The sequence below is a fragment of the Corvus hawaiiensis genome, chromosome 24, assembly GCF_020740725.1.
Source record: "Corvus hawaiiensis isolate bCorHaw1 chromosome 24, bCorHaw1.pri.cur, whole genome shotgun sequence".
Classification (NCBI taxonomy): Eukaryota; Metazoa; Chordata; class Aves; order Passeriformes; family Corvidae; genus Corvus; species Corvus hawaiiensis.
In genome coordinates, this window is record NC_063236.1 from 294,702 (window position 1) to 312,864 (window position 18,163).

An 18,163-nucleotide genomic window follows, 5' to 3' on the forward strand; every position below is an offset into this window, starting at 1 on the left:
CCTGGATTCCAAATTAATGAGGAAAAAAAACCCAAAACCAACCCAAATTCAATACGTGACCAAAAAATTGGGGATTTTCCAGCTGCCCCCAAAATCCTGGGAAAAATCCGGAGCCGAGGGGGATTTTTTGGGATTTCCCCCCATTCTGGGGCTTTTAATGGGAACTAAAATTGGATTTGGGGGGATTTTTTGGGATTCGGGATTGGGTTTTGGCACCTTCGCGTCCGAAACTTCTTTGAACTCGTGGCCAAGCCCGGCCTAATTAAACCCGAGCTCATCTCGGGGCAATTAAGAGCGGCTGTAAGCCGAGTTTAATGAGGAAAACGGAGGTGGGAAGTCCAAATTCTCATTTTTTTCTCAAAAATACGGGGTTTTTCGGAGCCGAATTTGGGGGCTTTGCACCCAAACCCAGGCGGGAAGAGCAGAAGGAAAAACAGAATTAAAATTGGAGTAAAAACCCCGAAGTCAGGAGGAAAAAAAAACCCCAAATCAGGAGTGAAACCCCCCAAAATAAGGACTAAAAACCCCAAAATAAACCCCAAAAATGCCCCGAAGCCAAGGCTGGAGTTCCAGGCCGGAATTTCCCCACCTGGAAAGGATTTCCCCCCCGAAAACCGCCCCAAATCCCAAATAAATCCAATGAAAATCCAATTTTCCCCCTGGCAGCGGCGCTTGGGGCCTGGGAAGAGCGGGAAAATTCCAAATAAATCCCAACCATTCCAATTAAAAGGGATGGAATTCCCTCTTCCCGCGGCCGCGCTCCATCCTTGGGTGAATTCCAGGAGAAATCCAAATTTTTTTCCCCTCCTGTGCTTAATTTGAGCCTTTCCCCCCCTTTTTTATCCCTAAAAAGCAGCTCGTAAATATCCAATAAACCCCGAGCGGGGCTAATTAGCGGCGTTAATCAACAGCCGGGGCCCTCCCCAAAAAAACTGGGAATAATTTGGATTTTAAGAGAATTTATTCCAGCGGGAACCTCGCGGGTAAATCCCGAGGAAATGAGGGGGAAAATCGGGAAAAAACGGGAAAAAATTGGGGAAATCGCTTTTTTTGCTGGCTGGCTGGGCCGCGAGGAGCCCTGGCGAGATTTTAATTAGCGAGGGGATAAATAAATTAATTAATGAACCTCGTTTAAAGGAGATGGATGAAGGCCCGGCCTCGTTAACGAAAGCAAGAGGAAAATGAGGAATAAAAGAGGAAAAAGCGCTGCGGAAAACGGCCGCGATTTCCCCTCCTTGGGTGGGAGCTGGAAGAATTCCCTTTTCCCCCTTTTTATTCCCTTTTTCCCCCTTTTTATTCCCTTTTTCCCCCTTTTTATTCCCTTTTTCCCCTTTTTATTCCCCTTTCCGCCCTTTTTATTCCCCTTTTTCCCCTTTTTATTCCCCGTTTTCCCCTTTTTATTCCCTTTCCCCCCGTTTTTATTCCCTTTTCCCCCTTTTTATTCCCCGTTTCCCCCTTTTTATTCCCCTTTCTCCCTTTTTATTCCCCTTTCCCCCCTTTTTATTCCCCTTTCCCCCCTTTTTATTCCCCTTTTCCCCCCTTTTTATTCCCCTTTTCCCCCCTTTTTATTCCCCTTTTTCCCCTTTTTATTCCCCTTTTCCCCCCCTTTTTATTCCCCTTTTTCCCCTTTTTATTCCCTTTTCCCCCCTTTTTATTCCCTTTTCCCCCCTTTTTATTCCCCTTTCCCCCCTTTTATTCCCCTTTCCCCCCTTTTATTCCCCTTTCCCCCCCTTTTTATTCCCCTTTTTCCCCCTTTTTATTCCCTTTTCCCCCCTTTTTATTCCCCTTTCTCCCTTTTTATTCCCTTTCCCCCCTTTTTATTCCCCGTTTTCCCCTTTTTATTCCCCTTTCCCCCCTTTTTATTCCCTTTTTCCCCCTTTTTATTCCCCCTTTCCCCCCTTTTTATTCCCCTTTCCCCCCTTTTTATTCCCCTTTCCCCCCTTTTTATTCCCCTTTCCCCCTCTTTTTATTCCCCTTTTTCCCCTTTTTATTCCCCTTTTTCCCCTTTTTATTCCCTTTCCCCCCTTTTTATTCCCCTTTTTCCCCCCTTTTTATTCCCCGTTTTCCCCTTTTTATTCCCCTTTCCCCCCTTTTTATTCCCTTTCCCCCCTTTTTATTCCCCTTTCCCCCCTTTTTTATTCCCCTTTCCCCCCTTTTTATTCCCCTTTCCCCCCTTTTTATTCCCCTTTCCCCCCTTTTTATTCCCCTTTTCCCCCTTTTTATTCCCTTTTTCCCCTTTTTATTCCTTTTTTCCCCCTTTTTATTCCCTTTCCCCCCCTTTTTATTCCCTTTTCTTCCCCTTTTTTGGGGTCCAAAGGGACCACGGGGCCATTTTGGGGCTCTGAAAGGACCTGAGGGGCATTTTTGGGGTCTAAAGGGGTCCTGGGTTCATTTTTTGGGGTGGCTGAAGGGACTGCGGGGCCTTTTTTGGGCCCTGAAGGGACCAGGGGGGAGTTTTCGGAAGCCCCTAAAGAGACCAGGGGCCTTTTTGGGGGCCCTTAAGGGGCCCCGGGCACATTTTTGTGGGGTCTGCTGGGACCATGGTGCGGTTTTGGGGTGGCTGAAGGGACCAGAGGGGCGGTTTTGGGGCCCTAAAGAAACCACGGCTCCATTTTTGGGGTCTCTACCGGGACAGGGACCACTTTTGTGGGGGTTCTGAAGTGACCACGGCTCCATTTTTGGGGCCCTAAAGGGACCAGGGACCATTTTTGGGGTCCGAAGTGCCCACAGCGCCTTTTTAGGGTCCCGTACCCACCCCATTTTCCCCCCTTGGACTCCCCCCCTCCTCTTCCCTCCTTTTCCCACCCCATTCCCCCGCCCCGAATTCCCAAATTCCCACTTTTCCAGGCCCATCCCAATCCCGGACTTTATGGGGTTCGAGCGAGCATCTTCATCCGTAATTGGGGCTGAGGAGCATTTATGGCCCCGGCAGAAAATGATCTTTATGGGGCGCCGCTGAAATAAAACATCTGGTCCTCCCCTGAGCGCGGCAGCTGCCACATCCGCACCCAAAATTCCCTTTTTTTCCCCCTTTTTCCCGCCCCAAATCCATGAATCCAAACCCGCCCGCGCTCGCCTTAAATTGAAAAAATTCCCCGCGGCCCCTAAAATGAGGATTTTTAAATTCTTCCCCTTTTTCTTTTACCGAAATGGGGTAAAAAAATCTGGATTTCCCGTGCTGGTTTCAGCGGGGCTTTGTTGGGGTTTTTATGGGGGGGGGGGGGGAAGGAATTTTAGGGAGGAAAAAAGGGGGATTGGGGCAAAATCTCGGCGCCTCTTTGGGATCAGAGAGGATTTTTGGGGGAAATTCGGAGGGAAAGGGAAGAATCCGCTGGAAAAAACCCCAGATTTCCATTTCTATATAAATTCGCCTTCCCCCTTTCCCTCCATCCCAACCCAAACCCGCCCCAAAAATCAGCGAAAATTGCGATTTTCCGGCAGTTTTGGGGTCGGAGCGCGCGGGATTCTCCCCCGCCCGCGATTGATGTTTATTTTTTAAGATCTTCATTCTTCTAATTGGATTTTGCCCCGGGTTTGATCCCTCTGGGCCGCCTTTTCCCGGGATTTCCGCGCTGCCCGCGGGAGGAGCCGCCGGGATTTGCCCGTCTGGGTGGGCGGGCAAAGTGAAGGTCAAGTTAAGCTCAGCCTCGGCTGCGCCAATTCCCTTTTCCCCCTTTTATTTCCCTTTTCCGCCCCTTTCCCCCCCTTTATTTTAATTAAAACCCTTTTTTCCCGCCCCCCCCCTCCATCCCCCAACTCTTCCAGGTCGATTTTATGGAATATTTTATCCCCAAATTCTGATTTCCCCGCGGTTTTTTTCTCTCCTCCACGAGGCTTCAAACCAAACTTTTCGCCTTTTTTCCTTCGTTTTTCCCCCTTTCCCTCCCATTTTCCCTCCCATTTTCCCTCCCATTTTCCCTCCCATTTTCCCCCCGTTTTCCCCCCATTTTCCCCCCATTTTTCCCCCCATTTTTCCCCATTTCCCCCCATTTTTCCCCATTTCCCCCCATTTTTCCCCATTTTTCCCCCATTTCCCCCCATTTTTCCCCCTTTTCCCCTCATTTTTCCCCCTTTTTCCCAGCGAGACCCCGCGGAGGGGATGAAAAAACCGTCAGGGAAATCCCAGTTGAGGTTTAAGGTCCGAAAACAATGAAGTTCGCTCGGTAAGAAGGGGGAAAAAAGGGGGTGGAGGGAGGAAAAAGGGAAATTTTCCCTCAAAAAAAAAAAAAGGGGGGGAAAATCCGATCCTAAAATAAAAATGGGGTTTGGGGGTGTTGGGATATTTGGGGTGGAGGGAATAAAATAATTTGGGTTTTAAGGGGATTTTTAAGGGGATTTTTGGGCGGTTTTGGCTCCGGGAGAAGGGTTGGGGTTTAAAGAAGGAAAATTCAGGGAATGGGGTGGAAAAAATGGAGGAAACCCCTGAAATTCACCCCAAACCCTTCTTATGTCCCGGCCGTCCTCCTCGGAGCTGATTTCATCCCAAAATTCAGGAAAAAGAAATGAAAATCCCTTTAAAAACGGGGTGGGGACCGAAAACCCCAAAACAAAGAGAAAATCCCCAAAATCCCCCCAGAACCGGCAGGAATTGGACAAAGCTTGGCCGGGAGGGAATTTGGGGGGGTTTTGCCCCAAATTTCACCCCAAATTTCGCTCCCGGGGTGGGCCGGGCCCGCAGGGGGGACCCCAAAGGGGACAATGGGAATATTCTCAATTTTGGGGCTTTTTCCTCTTTGTTTTAGGGGGGTTTTTTTTTTTTGCTCTTTTTGGGGCGGAATTTTGTTCTTTGTTTTGGGGTTTTTAAAATTTGGGGGGGTGGAATTTTTTGCTCTTTTTTTGGGGAATTTTTTGCTCTTTTTTGAGGATTTTTTGCTGTTTTTTGGGAGTTTTTCGCGCTTTGCTTCCCTCCTCGGCATCCCCCGAGCTGTGACCGAGGCGCTGAATCCCCCCCGGCACCAAAAAATGGGGGAAAAAACTCCATTTCCCCCCAAAATCCCAATTATCCCCCTGATTTTCACCCTTGGAGTGACTCAAAACCTTAAAAAAATCAGAATTAAACCCGCGGAGGGGGAGGGGGGAGACGGGGCGACCAAAAAAAAGCAATTTTGCAGAAATTCGCCAAAAATTGGAATTATTTGAGGGAAATCTGTGTAGAAATCCCCCGGGATTTCAGCTGGATGGGGGTAAAGCAGCGATAAATGGAATAAAATGCGAATTTTGGGGTAAAACCAACGAGTTTCGGGTTCTTACAGAGGTGCCCGGGGTAGAAATTCACAATTTTAAGCAATAAATATGGGGGGAAAGAAGGAAAAGAGAGGAGGGGAGAAAAGGAGAAGAAAAGAAGAAAAAAAAAAAGAGAGGAAAAAAGGGAATTTTTCCAATTTTTAATGAGATGAAGGGGGGGAAAAAAACCAATAAATTTTTTGTTTCCTGGGGGAAGGAGGAGAGAAATAAAGAAATCAATCAAAAATCTGATTTTAAAGGGATTTCCTCCCCTAATCCCGAGGATTTGCCAAGAGATGGAGGCGGTTTTGGCGTGGAAAATGCAGATTTTATAGGGAAAAAGGGCTGGGAGCGCAGGGAATTCCAGCGGATCCATGGATGGATGGAAAACGGGACAATTTTCCTTCTTTTCCCCCAAAATTTATCCCCTCGGAGCTGAAATTCCGCTGGAAAAATCCCCCTGTGAAGGATTTGGGGTCATTTGATTCCCATTTAATGCCGGGAGTTCTGGAATTCTGGGAGTTTATCCCCAAAAAAAGCCCTTTGGGATTGAGGGAAATCCAACTCTGGGACAGGAAAAAATACGGGAAAAAAATCAAATATTAAAGACAAAATAATAAAAATATTAAAAATTGGTCAAAAGTCGAATCCTTGGGAATGATTTCCTGAGGTTTTCGGGATGAAGAACCCGGGAATGCGCTTGGAGCAGGGATGGGGGAGGTTTCTTTTATTCCCAAATCCTCATTTCGGGGCTATTTCGCCCAGAAATGGGGTGCCCGATTAAAAAATCCCCATTTTCCCACCCAAATTCCCGATTTTTCCATGTTTTTCCCCCCATTTTAGCGGCGCTGCTGAAGTTTTCCAAAGGAACCGCTGGAGAATAAAGGAATATTGGATTTTCCCCAAGTTTCGGCGTGGTTTATTTGGGGGTTTTTTGGGTTAAAAGCGGATTTTTTGGGGTTGGGAGGAGGGGGAACAGGAGGAGCTGGCGCTTCGTCTCCTTTCCAGGCGAATTTCGTGGGAATTTGACTCGAATTCCCAAAAGTTTCGCCTTTTTCGGAGCCGGGAGGGGGGAATACAGGCAATAAAAAATGGGAATGGACAGAAATTGAGAATTCCCGAGGCCTCAGCGGAGGCAAAATGGGAATAAATGGGGAAAAATGGGAGTGAATGGGGAAAAATGGTGAAAAATGGTGAAAAAATGGGGGGAAATGGAATGAATGGGGGAAAATGGGAATAAATGGGGGGGGAAAATGGGAAGAAATGGGGGAAAATGGTGAAAAAATGGGGGGAAATGGTGAAGAAATGGGGAAAAATGGGAAGAAATGGGGGAAAATGGTGAAAAAATGGGGGGAAAATGGGAAGAAATGGGGGGAAAATGGGAAGAAATGGGGGAAAATGGTGAAGAAATGGTGAAGAAATGGCGAAAAAATGGCGAAAAAGGGCCCAGGGCGAGGGGAAAATGGGATTTTTCTCGGCGCTGCGGAATCCCAAACCCTCCCGAGCTCCTCGGCCCCATCCCAATCCCAAACATTTTGATCCCAGACATTCCCGGCCCCGCTGCGGTTGGGAGAGCAGAGCTCCCTCGGCTTTTATCTTGATGGGATCCACATGGAATTCCCGAGCTCGCGGCTCGGGGACATCTGAGCCGGGATTGATTTGAATTATTTCAGGTTTTTTCCCCTTTTCCCTTTGAATTGTTCGCGCCTTAGCGGAGTTTTTGGGGTTTTTTTTCCCCCCCCTCCTCTCGCAGCCGAATTTAATTTGGGGCCGATCCCATTTTTCCAGGCGCTTCCCGCTTGGAGCTGTCGCCTCTTCCCTTTGGATATCTGGGATCGCTTTCCTCTTCTCCCTCTCGCATTTTGTAATTGAATTTAGGATTTTCTATCATTTATTTCATATTTTATAAAATTATTATTGTTATTATTATTTCAACTCCAGCCAAGATAATCCCTGGAGGAAAAATCCGGGAAGGGAGGGAAAAACCACGCCGGGAACATCCAAACACACCCGGCAGCAGGAATTGGAGCAGCTGCTGAAAAAGCGCTTTTTTCACCCTCTCACAGCTCATTTTCACACCCTAAAATCGCTTTTTTCCCCCCCAAAACGGGAGGCGAAGCAAATCCCGCTCAGGCGGCGAAACTGAAGATTCAAATGGATTTTGGGAGAGCCCCGGGAGCGCCGTGCTCAGCCCGCTCGGTCTTTCTGTTGATTTTTATTTCATTTTTTGGGGCTTTTTAAGTCCCTCCAACCCCATTTTTGATATTTTTTGGAGGTTTTAACTCCCTTAAACTCTATTTTTCTTCATTTTTTAGCTTTTTTTCCCCCACTTCACCAAGAGACAAAGAAGCCTTTATGGCAACGCCGCCAAAAAAAGAACTTTTTGGGAGGCTGAAAACATTTCTTTAACTGCGGCCCAGGGCTGGGAGGGCGGAAAAAAAATCAAATATTGTTGGGGGAAAAAAGGGAAAAAAAAAAGAAAAGAAAAGAAAAGATGATTTATTGGGAAGGGTTCAAGTCCAGGCTTAACCTAAATCAAAATCAAACTTCAGATGTTTACACAGCTCAACCCGAGCCAACTTTCACAACTTCCAGGGATTTTTTCGCCAGGCGAAAGGCCTCGAACATCCCCCGAAAATCCCCAAATCCCAAATCTTTCAGGCTTTTTTTTTTTTCTTTTCTTTTGGTGCTGAAAACGCTTTAAAATGTGGGGAGTGCTCGCGGTTTCTCGGGAAAAGCAGGGGCTGGGAACTTGATTTTTTTTCCGTCTTTTTTGCTCCTTCTGGATGGGAATTTGGGATGGGGAGAAGCTCTGGGTTGCGGAAATGGGGAAAAAATGGGGGGGAAATGGGAAAAAATGGGGGCAAAATGGGGAAAAAAAGGGATGTTCGACTTAATTTTGGGGTGGAGAGAAGTTCCCCGTGGAAGAGGCAGAGGAAAAAATGGGATTTTCCATTTAATCTGGGTTTGGATAAGCCCCCGGCCGTGGAAACAGGGGGAAAATATGGGAATTTCCGTTTAATTTTGGATGGGAGAAGCCCCCGCTTGAGGAGAAGGATAAAAATGGGAATTTCCATATTTAATTGCGGAAAAGGCACCGGAAACTCGGGGCTTTTCCATCGCTGCGGCTGCGAAAATCCCCCAAAAAAAGGAGGAAAAAAAATCTCCGGATTGGGGAATTTCATTTGTTCCACTCGGGGCTTCCAAACCCCCCCAAATCTGATTTTCCCAAGTCCCCCTGGATCTTTATTCCCTTTATTCCCACAAAATCAGCTTTTCCTTCCTCTCCTCCGCTCTGGGAACTGAATTTTGGGGTGGAAACGGCGGGGATTAAACCGCTCCCGCTGCCTTCTCCCCTTTTTGTTTTCCTGCTTTTTTTCCCGGTCGGTTTTTTTTTAAGGAATCCGAGCCGCCAGCCCCATTCCCGGTTTATGGTGGTCACTTTTGGTGGTCAAATTCAAGTGCTGGGGCTCCGCAGCTGCCTCTGCCCTGCAGGAAGCGGCCAAATCCCCGCCTTAAACCCGGCTTTAAAACCCCAAACCCGGCTTTCAAACCCAAACCCACACCCAGGCTCGGGTTTAAATCCTTTACCTCCAAACCCCCCTAAATTATCCCCGCACCTAAAGGGGTTTGTTCTCATTTTGGGGTTTTGGGGGGTTTTTCTGGGGGGCTTCAGGATTTTAGGACGAGCTCAAATCCCCCCTCTGATAAAAAAAACCGCGCTCAGGTCTTTCCGTGGGGTCTAAAAAATAAATAAATAATAAACCCCCTGGATTTTAAACCCTTTTTTCCCCCCATTTCAGAGGGAGATGCTCCAGAGGAGGGAATTCGGGGGGAAATAATAATTACGCTCATAAAAAATCCCTGAACATCATTAGTTCGGAGTTTGGGATTAATATCGCTCCATAAAAACCCGAGTTAAAGCAGCGCTGACACTTTAATTAAAAGTTTTGCCCCAAAACGCCATAAAAAAAAAAAAAAAAAGCGGATTAGGAACCTGGAAAAATCCCCGGGTTCCTGCTCCGAGTTCGGATCTTTATCCGCATTTTTATTTCGGTTTTTATGGGGATGTTTCGGGGGGAGGAGGGAAAGCCTCATCCCGCAATTCCTGGGATATTTATTTGTGTTTCCAGCCCGGAGAGTCCCGCACGCCCCGATCCCTTATAAAAAAGGGATTTTATGGGAACGCCGCTTGGAACGGGGAAGACAAAGCCGAGGAAAAGGGTGGGGAAACCCCGAAATTAACGGGAATTTTTGGGGTTGGGAAGGTCCGAGAGAGGAGGGCGCAACCCTCCAAGAATTCCCAAAGAAATCCGGGCGAAACGCCCCGATGGAGTTGGGAAAGCCCTGCTGAAATTCCCTGGATTTTTATTTTCCTCGGGAATCTCGGGATTCGGCTTTGCCACCGGGGCTCCTTTCTTCATAAAAATCAACTTTTCCCCCCTTTTCCCCCAAATTGCTGCGGAATTTCGGGATGTTTTCATTTTAACCTCTGTCCCGCTCCTCCAGGGACGGTTTTCCCCCCAGTTTTCCCATCTTTCCCCAGGAATTCAGCAACTCCCTTGGAAAAAATTCCAACTGCGGGGAGGATGGGAGCAAAATAAACGGAATTAAAGAGGGGGATGAGGAGGCGCCCGGGGTGCCCGGCCCCAAAAGGGACCTCCTTGTTTTGGGCGAATTGGTCATTTTGGGGTGAAACTCGGCTGATTCGGGGGTGAAATTGGGATTGTTTGGGGTGAGTTTTGTTATTTCCTGTGGGATTTTTATCTCAGCGAGCGAAGCGAACCCGCGGCAGCCGTTGAGGCTTTTCCTGCTCCTGAGATTTCCCTTTTCCCCCTTTTTTTCCCCTTGAATTTCCTGCTCGATTTGGACAAAATCCCCTCTAAAATCTTCTCCTCTCTCCCGGTTTTACCGGGAATATTCATCTCCCCTCCCAACAAATCCCAGACTGGGATTAATTCAAGGTTCGCGGGCGGAAAAATTCCACATTTTTATTTCATTCCGGTCAAAATTCCCTTTTTTTTCCCCCCGGGGCGTTTAAAAGGGAGAATTGAAGGGGAAGATTCCTGAGGGGCATCCTGGAAATAAAAGGATGGGGAAGAAAAAACCGGGATTCGCCGAGATTTTTCCATCTGGAGATGAAAGCGGCCGCATCCTCCCACCCGGGAAAGGTTCCCCGCCTCAGAATTCCCAACCCAGGTGAAAACCCGGTTTACCCCCGATTATTCCAGGGAATTTTGCTCCTCCAGAACTCTTGGAATGCGGCGGGAGAACCGCGGTGCCGCAGGATTTTGGCGTCCTCCAGGTGCGCCTTTCCCAAGCGATTCCAGGAGGGAATTTTTTTCCCCCTTTAAAAATAAATTTTAATAATTCTGTGGCAAACCCTCCCAATATCCGGCAACGCTTCAATATCTCGATTTTTTCGGGATCAAAATCCAGCGGGACCGGGATCAGAGGAGGCTTCCAGGCGCAAGACAAACGACTTTAATCAGAATTATCTTTTTTTAATTCAGGCGGAATGAGCGATGAACGCGCCGTCATTGATTGACAATAAACACTTCCATGAAATATTCAATACCGGGATAAATATTTAAAGGAGAAGGGGAACTTTGGGATATTTATTGGGCAGCGATTTAATCCATTTATTTCTTTGATAAATCGCTGATTCCGTAGCAAAATTCATTTTAAAAAAACCCCCCAAAAAACCCCGGGCCTGCTTGGAGTTTAAAGTTGGGAAACTTCGCGCGCTCCCCGGCGCTGCCGAGCTGGAATTTTTTCCATAAAAAGCCGCCGCTGGAGCGTTGATGTGCACGTGGAGAACGAGTAATTAGCGTTTGTTAGGGGCTTGTTAATTAGCGCTAATTCCCCCGGTCGGGATTGATTTGTAATTTCGCTGAATCCCCGTTTATTGGGAAAGTTCCTCCCGAAACTCCAGAGATTTTATTGAGCTGCCTGAAGCTTTTCCAGGGGATGGGAATGGCCGGAATAATAAATTAGAATAATCAGAGTAATTAAAGTATTTCTAAAAAGGGGGGGATTTTCCACCCTTTGGAGCCTCCCTCGCCCTCTGCTCGCCCCCTGCCCAGCCCTGCTCGCCCCCACCCCCATCTCCAAACCCCGCTGGAGGCAGCGAGAGGGGAAGGAGAGGAGGGAAAAGGGGGAAAAGAGGGGGGAAAAAGGGAAGAAAAAGGAAAAAAAAGGGGGGGGGGAAGGAGAGGGAAGGAAATAAAAGAAGGGGAAAGAAGGGAAGAAAAATAAAAAGGAGGGAAAAGGGACGGAAAAAAGGGGGGAGAAGGGAGAAGGAAAGAAACGAAGAAAAAAGGGAGAGGAAAAGAAGGGAAAAAGGAAGAAAAAGAAAAAGAGGAAGAAGGGAGGGAAAGAATGGAAAAGGAGCGAGAAGGGGGAAGGGAAAAAAGAGGAAGAAGGGGAAGAAAGACACAAAAAGGAGCAAGAAAGAGGGGAAAGAGAAGAAAGAGAGGAAGAAGGGGGAAAAGGGAAAAGAAAAGCAAGAAGGGGGGAAAGGGAAGGAAAAAGAGCGAGAAACGGGGGAAGGAAAGAAAAGGGGAAGAAGGGAGGAAGGGGGAAAAGAGCGAGAAGGGGGGGAAGGGGAAAAAAAACCAAGGGAAAAAAGGGAAGAAAATGAAAAAGACCAAGAAGGGGGGAGAGAGGGGGGAAAAAAAAAGCGCAAGTTCCCAAGGCAGCCCTTGCAGCCCTTGTACTTGTTCTGCTGTGGATGCTCGCGGGGAGGGAGAGAGAGAGAGAGAGAGAGAGAGAGAGAGGGGTGTGCCTTCCCCGGCGGCAGAAAATGCCCCCAAATCTGCGCCTGATTTTCATAACGCGGCTGCGGTGTTTGCAAACCAATCGTTTGAACCTCCGGCGCTCTTACCTAAGTGAAGCGACCCCTCCTCCGCCATCCCGAGCGCTCCAAACTGATATATGACAATATCTACTTTGGGATCACGTGGCGCTCGCCAGCGACTAAGACGGATCGCGCGTCATCTCGCCTCCCCAAATTTTTTCACCCTCCGTGCCTCGGCTTTCCCCAAAAAAACCCCCCAGTCTCGAGGAGCGTGGCTTATATAAAAAAAAAAACAACCCCCAAAAAACACCTCCAAAAGCCGACCCCGCGCGCCGGGGCAAAGATGTTTAACTCGGTGAACCTGGGCAACTTCTGCTCGCAGTCGCGCAAGGAGCGCAGCGGCGATTTTGGGGACAGGGCGGGCTGCGCGTCCAACCTGTACCTGCCCAGCTGCACCTATTACGTGCCCGAGTTCTCCACCGTGTCCTCCTTCCTGCCGCAGGCCCCTTCTCGCCAAATCTCCTACCCCTACTCGGCCAACCTGGCGCAAGTGCCCGCCGTGCCTCGGGAGGTGCCCTACGCGCTGGAGCCCTCGAGTAAATGGCACCCGCGCGGGAATTACGCGTCGTGTTACTCCGCCGAGGAGCTGATGCACAGGGAGTGCATCCCGCCCGCCGGCATGAGCGAAATGCTAATGAAAAACGAGAGCGCCTACAGCCACCACCATCACCACCACCACCACCATCCCCCGGCCTCCAGCGCCCCGGCGCCGTCGGGTTTTTACTCCGGGATGAGCAAAAAACTCCGTCCTGCCCCAAGGCTTCGACCGCTTCTTCGAGAATTCCTCCTTCTGCGGCGCGGAAAACGCGCCCGAAAGCTGCGCGCAGAAAGGGGACGAAGGCAAAGCGGCCGCGGAGGCGCTGGAGAACGCGGAGGAGGAGGAGGAGAACACAAATCCCGGCTCTTCCTCGGCGTCGTCCTCGTCGGGAGCCAAGGAGAGCTCCAAAAGCGGCGCTGCGAGTAGGTAGAGCAGTAAAGGGAAAGGTTAAAAGGGGGGGACCGAGCCCGGCTCTGTTTTGTCGGGCAAAGGTTTTTTTATGTGGAGTTTTATAAGCGCTCCAAGGATTTTATTAGAAGCTCCGAAGCGCTTTCTTCTCCTTTTTACGATGGGAAAAAAAAGCGCTGGGAGAACAAAAAAATAAAATATAAAATGGAGATGTTAAACGCGGCCACATCTCCCTCTCCCCTCTCTCTCCCCTCTCTCTCTCTCTCGGCGGAGTCTGTGAAATTTTAAAAGCGCGGCGTCGTGACAAATATTAACTTTGATCATGAACTTACACGGGCGTTTTAAAAGGATTCGGGGTTGCCGAGGGTAAAAGGCAATTGGGCAGAACGCGGCTGGAGCTGCCCGGGCTTCCCCGCGCCGCTCGGAGCTGCTTCGCGAGGGGGTTTTGTGTTGTTTTCTAAATTAATACCTAATTAAAGCTCTCGGGCGAGTCCTCTGAGTCGGGGCAGGCGGGGATTGAGGGAGGAATCGGCCGAATTCGCAGGGAAAAGGAGAATTTCCCTGGGTTTTCCTGCGGAAAGCGGCGCTTCTTCCCCTCCCAAGCCTGGGCTTTTGTCAGGAGAGGCTTTTCCCTGCGCGAGGGTCCCTTTGACTCACCTAAATCGGGATTTTAAATTCGATTTTATTTTTCCCACGCGGCCCTATTCCCCGGGCAGCCTCGGCGCCGCTTTCGGGGCTGAATCCCGGCAATTCCGCGGGCGCGGGGGCTCTTTTGGGGCGTTTTCTGGGGGGGTTTTGCCTCCCCGCTCGCTCTGAGGATGCAAATCCCCCTCTCGCAGCCCAGACGCGAAGTTCCCCCGCACTTCGATTCCTCTTTTCTCGCGTGTGTGGCGAGGGCTGGAGTTAATCAAAAACTTGTGCGGAACCAAATCTCTCGTTCCTCTAATCCCGACCTAACCCGGGCTGTTCCCTCTGCTGATAACAGCTCTGCGTTTGATCCCCCCTTCCCCTCCCCTAAACTCCGCTTTACTCCGCTCCAAACCCGCCTTTTCTTTCCAAAAACACCCCGAAATCTGCTTTAATCCCTGTGCGGGGTGGAAATAATTCCCTAAAAACCCCACTTTAACCTCGCCCTACAAAGCCTCTGCCCTCTCTCTCAACAATCCCAATTTCCAGCCGCTCCCACCCCTCCACGCCGCGTTTTTCCGGGATATTCATCCCTCTGGGGCTCTTTATTCCTTCGGGATGTTTAATCCCGGTTTGGCCTCCTTTTCCCAGGTGCTCCCAGGACGAGGAAGAAGCGCTGCCCCTACTCGAAATTCCAGATCCGGGAGCTGGAGCGGGAATTCTTCTTCAACGTCTACATCAACAAAGAGAAGCGGCTGCAGCTGTCCAGGATGTTGAACCTCACCGACCGCCAGGTTAAAATCTGGTTTCAGAACAGGAGGATGAAAGAAAAAAAACTCAGCAGGGACCGCCTGCAGTATTTCTCTGGGAATCCCTTGTTGTGAAAATCCCTGGAAAAAGCCCCTCTGACGGAGGAGCCTTGGAGGGGACAGTGGCGAGCGGGGGCTCTGCGACGAAGCGACCTCAAAGTTGAAGAATTTTCCTTTTTTTAAAAAAAATTTTTTGCTGTCTGAGGTTTTTTCCCCATGGGTTCTCCCCCCCCCCTCTCCCCACTCCCCCCCCCCCCCCCGATTTCGAGGACTTGAATTCCACGGACTTTAATTTAATTTTTTTTTTTTTTGCCTTTATTTTTTTTTCCTGGACAGGTTGGGATTCCTTTTATATATATATATATTATTATATATTATTATTATTATTATTTTTATTTTTATTATTATTCTCCTTCAGGCACACGGGAATTTGAATTCAGTCGCGGGGCTGGTGCTGCCCTGGAGGTTTCAGTCCCCAAAAATCTCCCTGGAGGATCAAATCCCCAAATTTGGGGCCGTCCACACCCCAAAAAGGAGCATTTCCACCTCCTCCAGCCGCCTTTCCCCCCCAAAATCCCAAATATCCGCAGCTTTAGGGGGGGTCTGTGCATAGAAATCCATCTCTGTCCGTCCCCACGCTTGGAGCTGGGATTCGGGGCAAAATCCAGGCAAAAAAATTCCCATTTCCAACAACCCCGGAGCGGTTTGTATATAAATTTCGTAGCTTTTTTTTTTTTTTTTTGTATTCTGATTTTTTTGTTGTTTTCCGGGAAAAGGGAGGCGAGGGACAAGAAGGAAAAAAAAAAAAAAAAAACCAACAAAAATCCTGAAAAAGCTGAATAATGATGAAAACAATTCCATTTCTTTGTGTATGTAAAGTGAGTCCCCGGGACACTTCTGTGAAATTCTGTGGCGAATAAAGACGTTGCAAGGCCTGTTCTCCATCACGATTTTATTTGACCATTTTATTAGAATTTCCCCCTCTTTAAAAGCCTCGTTGCGGTCATTGTGGTGTGGGGGGTTCCCTTCCAGCCGGGCCTGAAAAAACCCGAATAAAAAAAATGGGAATCTCCTCCTCCTCCGCTCGGATTCAGTGGGATCCATCCCAAATTTCCGCCTCGGAGTTGGGGCGGGGAGCGGCAGCGATTTGGAATTTAGAGGATATTACTATTATTATTATTATTATTATTATTATTGTTATTATTATTACTATTACTATTACTATTACTATTATTACGATTATTACGATTATTACTATTATCACGATTATTACCATTATTATTTTTATTTTTAATTATTTTTATTTTTATTTTTATTTTTTCTTATTAATTTTTTATTATTTTAAAAAGATTTATTATTTTTATTATTATTTTTGGCCCCCTCATCCCGCTCCCCATTTGGCTCCAGCTGCTTTTTCTCCCCTCCTTCTCATTGAATTTTTCCCCCCCTTTTTTATTTTTTCCTTAACCTTTCCAGGAGCTCGATCTCCTTCAAAAAAAACCCCCATAAAAATAACAAAAAAACCAACCCCAAAATACCCCAAACTCGGAATTCCAGCGCTCTGCGTCCCCTCAGTCAAGGATATCCCGGAGCTCCAAATGCAAAGTCAAGTCCTGCAGGAATAAAAACAAGTTCAACTCCCAGGCAAAGGCCACAAAGTGATTTTTTTTTTTCCCACTTTTTGTTTTTTTTAGGGACCTCGAGGAGTTTTTTTGTTGTTTTTCCCCCGAGGTTGGGGAGGACAAAGGGACCCCGAAGGTGCCGCCGGGGATGCGGGGCTCGGATTTGGTGTAAAAAACGCCAATTCCGGGGTTGTTCCGGGGGGGGGAGGGAGGGATTTTATGGAGTTTCCACTTCCCTGCGTTTTCATGGGATCGGGGGTGCGGGGGGGGGGGATAAAAGGGGAGGAAACCCCCCCCAGAAGCCCTAAAAAATCCCATTTATTCCATTTATTCGCGTGTTCTTGTAAAATTCTCATCTCCCTTGAAACCGCGGAGCTGTTAAACGAAATAAAAAAACCAACAAAAAAAACCCCCAAAACCCCTTTGATGGCGGCCTCGGATTTTATTTGACAAAAATATTGAGAAAACCACAAAAATCCTCTGGGTTCGCGCCCATCCCAATCAAACCCAAACCCATCCCGCGGGAGATCTTGAAAGAATCATCCCGGGGATGTTTCTGATTAAAAGAGTGGGAAAAGGAATGGGAATCCAAGATAAAATAGGGACGGAGGGCGAGGCGCTCCTCGATTTTATTCCTCTTCATTTTTGCCGCTCGCGCTGGGCCTCAAAGCTGAAATAATTTGATTTTTCAGGCGCGGGGAGGGCGATTTTTTGAGGGGGGAAATGAGAATAAAGGCGGAGATCCGGGGTGGCTTCGAGGCAGATGCGGTGGGGCTGCGGAGGAGGCGTTTTGCTATGGAAAAATATCCCCAAAAAAAGCAAAATGAAGCCCCCAAAAAGCAAAAATTTAAAAATAAAGGTCAAAAAATGGGAAAAAAAAAAAAAAAGGCCAAAAAAGGAAAAATAGATATTTTAAAAGACAAAAAAAGCCCCCCCCAAGCCAAAATAAATATTTTTAAAATCTAAAGTAAAGGAAGAAAAACAGAAAAAAAAAAACCAAAAAAAGCAAAAAAAATCAAAGAAAAAGCAAAAAAAAAACCCCCAAAATTTTTTTTTAAATGCCAAAATAAAGCAAAAAAAAAAAAAGCCAAACTCTCCCCCAAAAAACTACTTCTTTTTTTTTTTTTTTTTGGACGAGCCTTTCCCAACGCTTCCCAAGGTTAGGAAAAGCGGCGAAGGTGAATTTTGGGGGGTCAGAAGCGCCACTTAATGCCCCGGAACAGCAGCGGCTGCCGGCGGACAAAAGCGGCCAGTCTAGACATTGTAATAAAGCCCGCGGCACTAAACAGCTTAATTTTTCTTAATTACCCCGTCTGGCTGAGGCCAAAGACTTCCGCAGTAAATAGTAAACAAATCAGGCCGCTCGCCCCGCTTAATTTGATTTTTCCCCCCTTTTTTCTCCCCATTTCCCCCCTTTTTTCCCCCATTTCCCCCCATTTTCTGGTGGTTTTTTTTGCCACAATAAAATCCTAGGCCGAGTTCAAAGTTGGGGTTTTTTTTTGGGGGGGGGGGTTTGGTTTCTTTGGGCCTTTTTAGGTTTTTGGTTTTGTTGGTTCCCCCCCCCCCCCCCGCCCGGAAAATGGAATGCCAGTTGTAAAATCCAAGTTTATGGAGCGTGGGGGAGTTTACGGCGGCTCCGTGTAGGAAAAGGGTTGTTAATGTTCCAGGGCCAAGGGGGAGGGGGGAAAAAGGGGAAAAAACGGGGGAAAAGGGGAAAATCGGGAGCGGGGCAAAGTGGGGACGGCTCCAATCGGCCCCGTCGCGGGCGGGAGAGCGCGGAGAGAGCGACAAAACCGCCCCCAAAAAAGCCCAATTTCCTCCAAAATCCAAATAAAAAAATCAAAAAGACAGAGAGCGAGGGATGCGGGGTGGGCGCGAGGGGAAAAATGTGAATTTTGATGTCTTTGAACTTCAATAAAGTCAAGTCCATCACCTTTAACCTTCCCGGAGCGAGGGGGGCCCGAGGGGGACGCGGCTCCGCGGCCGCTCCGCCCCTCCCGCCGGGGGGGGTCCCGATTTTCCCCCCTTTTCCACCCAAAAAAGCCCCCCCAAAGGTGGAATTTCCGAGGCGCCCGTG

General features: G+C 48.2%; 1 protein-coding gene across 1 annotated transcript; it reads left to right on the forward strand.

The window, feature by feature from the left end:
- Positions 1-12,313: 12,313 nt before the first annotated feature.
- On the forward strand, positions 12,314-14,603 carry HOXC11 (homeobox C11). The gene is given in 3 exon segments (XM_048328186.1): positions 12,314-12,818; positions 12,820-13,042; positions 14,307-14,603. Coding segments are annotated over 3 exon segments (909 nt in total). The 5' UTR covers positions 12,314-12,365; the 3' UTR covers positions 14,540-14,603.
- Positions 14,604-18,163: the final 3,560 nt, after the last annotated feature.